The following is a 12,227-nucleotide window of genomic DNA, read 5'->3' on the forward strand; positions in this document are numbered from 1 at the left end:
GTCACTGTAGGCAAGATGTTGTGGAATGTGTGTGAACCAGTAAGGAATGATGACACGTGTCTTAAAGCATTAAAGTGGAAGTGATATCTAAAAGCGTCAACTCTGTTCAGGAACTATCATGCTACTCCGGTGACATAAGCATTATTCCTTAAATGCAATGTGCCATTCCACTCATAGTTCAAACTGATGAATTAAATGGAAAAGTGGGACTATCTGTATTGGGGAACTTATATTGTATTCTCTTTATTAATTATTATCATTGGCTTGAATGCGTGGCTCTTGGCGGTGGAGACGTTGCATTTTCGCAATGACTATTAAAAATTGGAGCCTTGCTGTTAACTAGCTATACGAGCATTTTAGATCCTGCATTCACAAGATGCATTATACAGACCCAGATACGAGCAAGTTAATGAAGAAGGCACGAGCAGTATCGAGTCATACAAATAATTCAACACTCACCTATTCCAAGACACTCAAAGGTCAAGGATTGGAGAAGAGGACAAAAGGAATGAATGCTTGACAGCAAAAAAAGAGCCCAGATTACATCATGTTAATGAGTATTAAAAACTAGAAACGTCTAGAGAATTCGTATGAATGAATATGATGCATAAACGATAACATGTAAAGGTCATTAATTACCCATTATTGTATTATTTGATGAAAAGGGAATAATCTGTAATTTACCAAAACAGGTATAAAAGGGGAAAGTCACAAAACAAACTGTGAGGGGACGAAAAACCATTACGTGGGATATTACTTTGTTCTATTGTGCTTCTGTTTCTATCAATAAATCTCTCTTCTTATATTACTTTTCCGATTATCAGTAACCCGAGTCTTTTTAAATTCAAGTTGTTGACCATATACAAATCTAATCTTTTTGGTTTAATATCCAGTAGACCTAATACCTGGTTTCTGCTGATGGAGGTAATAAATATCATAAAATCAATCTAGGTGCATACCAACTTACCCGACTATCAAGGTTATAAAAAAAAAAAAATCCATGGTTTAAAAAAAATGCCAAGAGAACGCTGAGAAATCCCTTATTGTAATTTAACACATGGACACATGGCTTGAAAGTGAAAAGCCCTTTTTGACCACAATTATATTCAGATTTTGTTTTGGCTTTAACTAATTGTCCAGTACTTCATGTCATTGTACATCATTATATTTATAAAATTAGCATCTAAAAATTATAACCTACTATCCGTAAATCAAGAAGGAGCAAGTAAACTCCAGTAATAAGGCACATAAAATTGATGAATTGATTGATAAATAATGATGTATATGTTTGACGCTTCAGATGATCATGAGCATCTGCTTTATAATAGTGTCAGTATACACATATTGACGCTTAAAATTATAATTGGTATTTGACGCTTCCTTCTGAGATAACATGAAACTTTTTAAAGAAAAAAACAAACATTCCTATTTTTAAGGAAGTCATTGACTATTCATAACTATTACCTTAATACAAAGGCCAAGTTTTACACATTAGAATATATTGATTGGGGGCAAAGTGTTGTTAGTACTGACTAAGACAGTATACACCAAATCCTAAAGTGGACTAAATTTTGGAACAATAGTTTGACTAGTTGAGGCTTGAGATTTGATTTAATAATTCACTAACTTTATTTATTTTACAGGGCTCTATATTATATATATATATGTATAACTCTTAAGAGGAAGATCATCTGAAGCGTCAAACATATACATCATTATTAGTGACAAGATGCGGAAGCGCGCTCAGATAGTTCGGCATGTAATGAGGAGAAACCAGATGCTCCAGTAAAGAGGTGCGAGGGGTTGGTGTGGAGGGCACAGAGATGTAGACGGGCTGCCCTAAGAAGTATGGTGGGAGAGTGACTCAGGCAGATATGGCGAAACTTCAAATTTTCCGAGGCGTTGGCAATGATAGGAAGTTGTGGAGTCAGTATCAGGTTGTAGGCTAGGAGGTAGTTTGAGTCTCGCGTTAACTTGTACCGTTTGTGAGCCTAGTCTGGTAGGTTTTGTCTTATAATAACTAGGAGCATTGCCATGTCTAATTCTTCTGTTTTCGGTGCAAGATCTATTTACTAGCTTCTCATTTCTGCCTTGTATTTTCTTCTTTTCTACAATTTATGTTCCTATTTTTCCTTATGCTCTATGGTGAACAACTAATATATTCTCCTTCTGTTTTTTCTTATTTTCTTGAGCCGAGGATCTTTCCGGAAACAGCCTCTTCCTCTCGTCTTGGTTTAGGGTAAGGTCTGCGTTACATCTCTACCCTCCTAGACCCACTTCGTGAAATTTACTAGGTTGTTGTTGTTGTTTATTTTTTAATAGTTCTATACTAGGTCTACTGTGAGTACCAAAACTGCACTAGGGTACTGTTCGTTGGGTCAATATCTTTACAATTTGGCCAATTTTGAAAAGAACATAAAAATAAAATGTAAAGGCTTTGATTTTTGTTTTGTTTAACCTTTTTTTATTTTTTAAAAAAACAATAGTTTTCTATTTCAACAGAAAATTTGTTGTGTTCCTTTCTGTTTAACTTCAGAACAGTTTTCTCAAAAAGCCTCAAACTCACTTCATTCGTATTTTTGACATTATCATTAAACTTTTGAGGTTTTTAATATTGAAATTATTGTATTTTTAGTTTATGAATATCTAGCCATTTACTATATTGATACAATTTTGCTAGATTTTTTAGAACATAATTTATTTATATGGTGGTGATCAGTACGATGCATCCGCTGTAATAATTGAAGAAGACCAATTGTTTGAAACAACGACCGACCCGGAAGCACCCCTTCTTTTTCAAAGAGAGCAGGGCGAGTTATTCACATTTTATTGAGTATAAAGAGTCAATTACTCAAATGTCACTCAACTATCTCAAATTAATCTCCTAAAGTCACTTTTTCTTTCGTTTGTAACACAAAGTCACTGAACTATTCCTATTGCACTCAGAAGGTCATTCAACTAGATTTTTAAATTTGGATTGCCATATTATTTTACGCCTCTAAATTATAAATATTTGTCTTCTTTATTTTATTTTTTAAATTTTTAAATATTATGGTTTCTTCTTTTAATTTATATTATGGACTTTACCTATAGAATAAATAAATATTATTTATAATAAAAAAAAAAATTATTAAGCATCTATAATGCTGGAATAAAAAAATAATGAGCATAGTATAAGAATTATTAGAATAATTTATTTATAATAATAATATTATAAACAACAAAAATTCAATAATTTATATACACGATTCAGATGAAAGAAAATAAAGGTTGTAAAATATATATATTACATGCACGTAATATAAAATAATTATTTAAATAAAAGTATTTTTATAATATACATTATATACTCTTGAATTATGCTCATTATATTATATATATTCCATGCACGACTTAACATAACAATTTTACCCTATACAGATAGTCTCCCCTACTTTCCGGTGATGAATGTGTTGTCGGAAAGTTAGTAGAAACATAATAATATAATTGAACATAATTTTCAAGAATTATATTATAGAATTACCTTTATTTAAATAATTATTTTTATATTAGGTGCATGGAATATATATTTTACAACATTTATTTTCATTCTGAATTGTGCAAATATATTTTGAATTTTTGTTGTTAATACTAAAATTTATTACTAAACAAATTATTCTAATTAATTTTTTTTACTATGCTCATTATTTTGTTATTCCCATTATATATGTTTTAAATACTTTCTATTTTTAATTTATAAATAATATTTATTATTCTATACGTAAGTGGGCATACAAAATTTATTGGATTTAAATCCATAAAATTAATTTGGACTATATTTTAAATTCAAGATATATTGGTCCAAATAATATTAGGCTAATATATTGAATTAATATATAAGTCCAACATATATGGATTAAATAAAAAGTCTTAGTCCATTGGGCTAGCCCATTTAATTGGGCTAAGTATGATGCCATTTCATTAAGCCCAAGATGTTCTTCCTAGAGGCCCAGTTTGGTGCCACGTTCAAATGACGTGGCACGCCAAATCAACGGAAGAGCCAATAGGAACCATAGCCACGTGTCAAAAATGACAAGGCATCCCAGTCACACTGAAAGGCCAATGAAATCGTTCCACCGTGTGCAAGTGACATGTTCTGGCCAATCAAATGCGGCCAATCCTCACTTTATTTGACTTGGTCGGAAAGAGTTGTTTCTTATCATGACTCTTCCCTTCCACAACTATAAATAGGGGTCTTCATAACTCGAAAAAAGACAGAAGTTTAACAAGAAGCAAGAAAGAGTCTCGTGGGTACAAACGCTGCAAATTCTCTCACAGTTTCAAGCTTCAGTTCAGCTCAAGAACGAGAACGAATCAAGGTCAAGTTCAAGCAATCCAATTCTCAAGCTCAAAAACAAGATCATCGTTGCGTAGACAAATATAGATTCAAGATCAAGCTCAAAGGCCCTTGAATTTATTACTATTGAAAGAAGAATCAGAGGATTCATAGAGATTGTAACACTCAAATATTCGAAATAAAATACTACGCTTGTTGCAATATTTTCAGTCTTGATTTTATTTCTGACGCAAATTATTGTCTACAGTAAGTCCATAATATAAATTAAAAGAGAGAAAATCATAATATTAAAAATTTTAAAAAAAAATAAAAGAAGATAAATGTTTATTAATTTAGAGGTAAATAAATATTTGCGATGGCAAGAATTTGAAAAATGTGTGAGTTGACTTCCTGAGTGCAATAGGCATAGTTCAGTGACTTTGTTGTTACAAACAAAAGTAAAATGACTTTAGGAGATAATTTGGGATGTTGAGTGACCATTTAAGTAATTGACTCCATTTTATTTGATGGTCAGAGGCGAATTGAAAGTTAAGCAGTAAAATTCTAAAAATTTGTAGGGAAAAACAGAGATATCTTCTACGATGCTCATAATATATATGTGGAAGTATCGACATAATTTCATAGGTCATTCGCTCGGACGACAACACGATTTCGGTGTGTACAGCTCAAGATTTTAATGGATTCATGAAAAGGTTAAGATCTTTATTAGTTCACTGAGATGTCTATCCAAAATGTTCAATCATATACTTTTAACAATGCCAGCCAATAGTTGTTAAATCGAATGGTCCTAATAATTAATTGTTTCATTTTTTTCTTTTAATTGGTTGACTTTTTGGGTTGGATTAATTTGCTGTGCTTAAATATCCTTCAGTGCTTTCAACATCTCTTTCGAAATTTGTTCTTAGATGTTATTTACTATGAATTAACTCATGCAATTGACCCTTTATATTTTCACGAGATTTAAGCTAAGTGATCAATGTGGACATAATATGTAAATATATGTCATTACTGTTTTGTGCGTGAAAACAATGCTACTTTGGGTAATTCTGAGTATTTAAGAATTATTTTTGTTGAATTTAACTTTCAAACTTGCCTTTGACAAGCAAAAATTGTTAAAAACTAACAGAAGAATCATAAGAAATTACGAATTAGAAATGATTTAGTGGCATTTGGACATAAAAATTGTAACATTCTGGAAAAGTGGGAAAATATTAAAGTGAAATGGTATTTAAAATTAGAGTTGACTTTGGACATGAATACAATTCTGTGTTCTTTTTGAATTTTTGTGAGTAATCTGAATTAACTTTTTTGAAAATAAACTTATTGGAGTTTTTTCAAATTTTTAAAAAATTTCAAAATCGATTTCAAGTGAAAATTGAAAATGTTATGGCCAAATACTGCGAAAAAAAAAATTTAAAAAAAGTAAAAATTATTTCATGGCCAAACAGGCCCTTAGTATACCCTTTTCCATCACTCCTCGTACTAATCAACCACTGAAATGCAAATAGGTATCACCGTATTCAGAAGATATTTACTAATAGTTATATTATATATATATATATATATATATATATATATATATATATATATAATATATATTAATATAAATAATATAATAAAAAAAATTAAAAATAGACTGAAAAACCCCAACGCCTCTGCGTCGCCCTCTTGCGCTCCTCACGATAACATCTACCAGTAACATCGACGTTACGGTAGTACTCTAGAAGCCTATCGGCCCTAAACCCAAATGGGACTTAAATCGTAGTAAAAACACTCGATGGGTCAGCGCACCCCCTCTGGGTTAATTCTCTAAGTGTGTTACATTATATATATATATAAATCTATAATCTTTGTGATACTGATACGGTGATACCTATTTGCATTTCAGTGGGTTGATTTAGTACGAGGAGTGATGGAAAAGGGTAATACTAAGGGCCTGTTTGGCCATGAAATAATTTTTACTTTTTTTTAAATTTTTTTTTCGCAGTATTTGGCCATAACATTTTCAATTTTCACTTGAAAATCGATTTTGAAATTTTTTAAAAATTTGAAAAACTCCAATAAGTTATTTTTCAAAAAGTTAATTCAGATTACTCACAAAAATTCAAAAAGAACACAGAATTGTATTCATGTCCAAAGTCAACTCTAATTTTAAATACCATTTCACTTGAATATTTTTCCCACTTTTCCAGAATGTTACAATTTTTATGTCCAAATGCCCACTAAATCATTTCTAATTCGTAAATTTCTTATGATTCTTCTGTAGATTTTTAACAATTTTTGCTTGTCAAAGGCAAGTTTGACAAGTTAAATTCAACAAAAAATAAATTCTTAAATACTCAGAAATTACACCAAAAGTAGCATTGTTTTCACGCATCAAAACAGTAATGACATATATTTTACAATATTAGTCCACATTGATCACTTAGCTTAAATCTCGTGAAATATAAAGGGTCAATTGCATGAGTTAATTCATAGTAATAAACATTAAAGAACAAATTTTCCGAAAGAGATGTTGAAAGCACTGAAGGATATTTAAGCACAGCAAATTAATCCAACCCAAAAAAGTACAACCAATTAAAAGAAAAAAATGAAACAATTAATTATTAGGACCATTCGATTTACAACTATTGGCTGGCATTTGTTAAAAGTATATGATTGAACATTTTGGATAGACATCTCAGTGAACTAATAAAGATCTTAACCTTTTTCATGAATCCATTAAATCTTGAGCTGTACAACACCGAAATCGTGTTGCATTCCGAGCGAATGACCTATGAAATTATGTCGATACTTCCACATATATATTATGAGCATCGTAGAAGATATCTCTGTTTTTCCCTACAAATTTTTAGAATTTTTACTGCTTAACTTTCAATTCGCCTCTGACCATCAAATAAAATGGAGTCAATTACTTAAATGGTCACTCAACTATCCCAAATTATCTCCTAAAGTCATTTTACTTTTGTTTGTAACAACAAAGTCACTGAACTATGCCTATTGCACTCAGAAGGTCACTCAACTACATTTTTCAAATTTTGCATCGCCAAATACCTATTTTACCCTCTAAATTATAAACATTTATCTTCTTTTTATTTTTTTTTAAAATTTTTAATATTATGATTTTCTCTTTTTAATTTATATTATGGACTTACTGTAGACAATAAATTTGCGTCGAGAAAATAAAATCAAGACTGAAAAATATTGCAACAAGCGTAGTATTTTATTTCGAATATTTGAGTGTTACAATCTCTATGAATCCTCTGATTCTTCTTTTCAATAGTAAATAAATTCAAGGGCCTTTGAGCTTGATCTTGAATCTATATTTGTTTCCACGAACGATGATCTTGTTTTTGAGCTTGAGATTGATTGCTTGAACTTGACCTTGATTCGTTCTTCGTTCTTGAGCTTGAACTTGAAGCTTGAAACTTGTAGAGGAATTTGCAGCGTTTGACCCACGAGCTCTTTCTTGCTTCTTGTTATAACTTCTGGTCTTTTTCTGAGTTATGAAGACCCCTATTTATAGTTGTGGAAGGGAAGAGTCATGATAAGAACAAACTCTTTCCGACCAATCAAATTGAAGGGTGACATGGCCGCATTTGATTGGCCAGAACATGTCACTTGCACACGTGGAACGATTTCATTGGCCTTTCAGTGTGACTGGGCATGCCTTGTCATTTTGACACGTGGCACGGTCCTATTGGCTCTTCCGTTTGACTTGGCGTGCCACGTCATTTGACACGTGGCACCAAACTGGGCCTCTAGGAAGATGACATCTTGGGCTTAATGAAATGGGCTCATCACTTTAGCCCAATTAAATGGGCTAGCCCAATGGACTAAGACTTTTTTATTTAATCCATATATGTTGGACTTATATATTAATTCAATTATATTAGCCCATAATATTTATTTGGACCAATATATCTTGAATTTAAAATATAGTCCAAATTAATTTTATGGATTTAAATCCAATAAATTTTGTATGCCTACACTTACGTATAGAATAATAAATATTATTTATAAATTAAAAATAGAAAGTATTTAAACATATATAATGCTGGAATAACAAAATAATGAGCATAGTAAAAAAAATTAATTAGAATAATTTGTTAGTAATAATAATTTTAGTATTAACAACAAAAATTCAAAATATATTTGCACAATTCAGAATGAAAATAAATGTTGTAAAATATATATTCCATGCACCTAATATAAAAATAATTATTTAAATAAAGGTAATTCTATAATATAATTCTTGAAAATTATGTTCAATTATATTATTATGTTTCTACTAACTTTCCGACAACACAAAATTATATCACCGGAAAGTAGGGGGACTATCTGTATAGGGTAAAATATGTTATGTTAAGTCGTGCATGGAATATATATAATATAATTGAGCATAATTTTCAAGAGTATATAATGTATATTATAAAAATACTTTTATTTAAATAATTATTTTTATATTACGTGCATGGAATATATATTTTACAACCTTTATTTTCTTTCATCTGAATCGTGTAAATAAATTTTTGAATTTTTGTTGTTTTAATATTATTATTACAAATAAATTATTCTAATTAATTCTTTTACGATGCTCATTATTTTTTTATTCCAGCATTTAGATGCTTAAATAATTTTTATTTTTTTAATTTATAATAATATTTATTTATTCTATAGGTAAGTCCATAATATAGATTAAAAAAGGAAAATCATAATATTAAAAATTAAAAAAATAAATAAAAGAAGATAAATATTTATAATTTAGAGGGTAAAATAGGTATTTGGCAATCCAAAATTTGGAAAATATAGTTGAGTGACCTTCTGAGTGCAATAGGCATAGTTCAGTGACTTTGTTGTTACAAACGAAAGAAAAGTGACTTTAGGAGATAATTTGAGATAGTTGAGTGACCATTTGAGTTGAGTTATTGACTCGGAGGAAATGTTCTGATTTTTTTTTTGTTTAATTGACTAATTATGCAAAATTTTCTCAAAGGTATAATGCTATCCTAAGCAAGTAGCAAAATCCCAGTAAAAAGGCGACTTTTCTACTTTGATATTGGATGATTAGAGTATAGGAACGATATATATAGTGGCTCTGAATAATCTCTTCATTGATGGAATGAGATTTGATTTAGTGGCTTTACATACTCTGGACACATGAAAAAAGAACGAAGAGACATAAAACTGAAGAATAGTAGAAACGAAAAGACATAAAGGTATAGATTTGAAAAAAGGAATGAGCTAAAGAAATGATGCGTGTCAGAAGATATTGGGTGTGCGAACAAAGTCTCACATTGGTAGCTCAAAATATTTGGAGTCTACATTAAAGTGTAGGATCTCTTAATGGTGTGAGGCATTTTGGGGAAAACCGTGCGAGCTTGGCCCAAAACGTACAATATCACATCATGTTAAGAGTATCATTGGACCGTTTTAACCCATCAGAAAATAAGATCAATAATTCGGAAAAATGACAAATAAAGAAGAATTTGGCTTAAAACAAAAAGAGAGAAGAAAGAGACCATGATGCTTGTGGGTGAAGGTATCCCATATACTTGGGCCTTTACCATCTTCATTCCATGCACCTTCAATCTGTTAATAACGACATTTTAAACAGTTAATTTTTGCATAATCATATGGGGAGGGAAAAACGTAAGAGTAATATCCTATAGTAAAGGTCACGTCTGAAGTGTAAACGTTAACCTGATAAGCAGAAGCGGAAGCTCCAAACAGGAAATCAGTTGAAAAAAGGGTACGATTGAATGGTAATGGAATTTCATGGCTTTCCATATCTGCAGCTACAAAGAAAACAGACAAAACAAAGAAGTCGACCAATACGAAAAGGCCTAGGGAGAAGGATCTTTGAAAAGCCATTGCCAACTCTACGTCTTCAAGAGTTTCCTTTGTTAAACCCCTCTTTAAATAGAGGTGGAATCCCTTGAAATCAATAGCCAAAAAAAATATTAATAATTTCAAAATAAAAATATATCATTTATTTTAGTTTGGCACACTTGATTCACCTCGAAGAACAAACTTCAACCACGTTAATCTTAAAGCTTTGAGCCGTGCGATATGTGTCTTTTATTTGATATAGTTCCCGTTAAGTATTATATTGGTCATTAATTAATAAGATTCAATAGTTTGTTTTTGCCCTTTTGCTAAAGTTAGATTCTCTTTTTATTTTAGTTCCAGATATGTTAATTTGGCAGTTACATTATATATATATATATATATATATATATTTTTTTTTTTTTTTGGAGAAAAGGATAATTTTCATTAATAGAGGTTACGGAGGCATTACATCACTATTAGTAATAGTAGGAATAATACTTAGGTTTTCAAACATTGCTAGTGTATTACATATGGAGCTTGATACTAGTCTAATAGTAGATACTTCATTTTTGTCTTCTTGGATCATCCTCTTGACTGGGTCCGGAGGTGAGTGCAAAATAGTTGTAGTAGAGGTTGGATGTTGTTGTTTGGAACCCAATTTACACAAAAAGTGCGCTATTTTGTTGCCTTAACGAAAGCTATGCCGGACCACTGGATTCCGCAATCTCTTCAACAAGTACCTGCATTCACCGAAGTTACGTTATATACTCAATAGGATACTCCCAAAAGTGGGATTAGAAAAACAAAGAGGTAAAAAGTTTTTTTTTTTGATTTCCCACCCACTGCATTGGAGCCCGATTATATCCAGATTTGGTTGGGTAGGGCCTCATTCGGGGAATAGCGCCCCCTACCAAGGATTTTTCTATACCCAGGGCTCCAACCAGAGACCTCTGACTGAGGGAAAGAGGTAAGAAGTAAGTACAACTGGGCTCCCTACTTTTCAATTTTATATCCCATATTTCAATTTACAAGCAAGTAGCCCAAAAATAATAGGCTAATACTCAATATTCGACTCCAATAGGTTCTCGAAATTACTATTTACAAGCTTCTAAGTTAACTTTTGAATCAGTAACTGTGACTCAAATATTAGTTCAACAAACCAAATCCACTTGAGTAGTGAAAATTAGATTTTTAACAAGATTAAATATGTGAGTTTAAATTCCAAATTTGATTTCGTGAGAATTTTGGAGTGGGTATTATTTAAACTTGTTCGAAATAGTATAAGGAGGTTGTATATAAAATTTGAAGTCATTTAATGGAGATTTGGACTGGTTTTGAACAAGAATTGCAACTGAAAATCGTGGAAGAAGTTCGTCTACAGACGTTTGTATAAAGGTGTATAAAAGTGTATAATAGTGTATAAGATGTGTTTGTACACTCATATACACTATTATACAAGATTATATAAAATTATACAAAAAAATGACTTCGTCTTCTTCCTTGCGTCTTTTCTGAAATTTAACTCAAATCTTGTTCAAATCTACTCCAAATTACTTCAAATTTAAATCTTGAACTCCTTTTGATATTTGCAATCAATTGGAAAAACACCCAATCCAAACAACTAACAAACTCAAAAAATCATATTTTCAAAAGCAAAGCTTTGAATGGCCTTCAATGGTGGACTTCTACTTTTCAATTTTTCTTACATTGCAACCAGGTGACACATGCGGAGAAGCAGAAAATACTCAACCCCTTGAAGCATATGTAGAAGATGTGAGAAGAAGAGAGAGTAAAAACAATGGTTGTGAGAATACATATTTAACTCCATAGCTTTTAGAAGCAATGATTATAAGAACACAGATTTTGAATTTGCCAGTGCTTTCAAAATATGTACAATATGAGCTACGTAGGGTAAAACTTAAAAACATGGGCCATTTTTTATTATGGTGTGAAGTCATATATATTTTCTTGTAATTCTTTCTTAAAAAAAACATCTTCTTGTGGAAAATAATAATTAAGATACAGCCCATAATGCGAGAAACACCCCCCCCCCCCCCCC

The 12,227-nt window shown here is 31.1% G+C and overlaps 1 protein-coding gene across 5 annotated transcripts in view; it reads right to left on the bottom strand.

Annotated features, from left to right (window-relative positions):
- LOC109232404 (beta-glucosidase 13-like) overlaps positions 1-10,238 on the bottom strand; it is a 21,652-nt gene extending 11,414 nt beyond the window's left edge. For 3 of the 5 annotated variants that reach the window (XM_019398159.1, XM_019398158.1, XM_019398162.1), the window contains exons 1-2: positions 10,040-10,238; positions 9,859-9,928 (exon numbers count right to left, since the gene is read on the bottom strand). In XM_019398159.1, coding sequence (XP_019253704.1) covers positions 9,859-9,928; positions 10,040-10,210 — 241 coding nt within the window. In that variant the 5' untranslated portion in view covers positions 10,211-10,238. The remainder of the gene's footprint in view (positions 1-9,858; positions 9,929-10,039) is intronic. The other 2 variants (XM_019398161.1, XM_019398160.1) reach the window with 1 other exon arrangement.

The sequence above is a fragment of the Nicotiana attenuata genome, chromosome 9 (assembly GCF_001879085.1).
Source record: "Nicotiana attenuata strain UT chromosome 9, NIATTr2, whole genome shotgun sequence".
Taxonomy (NCBI): domain Eukaryota; kingdom Viridiplantae; phylum Streptophyta; class Magnoliopsida; order Solanales; family Solanaceae; genus Nicotiana; species Nicotiana attenuata.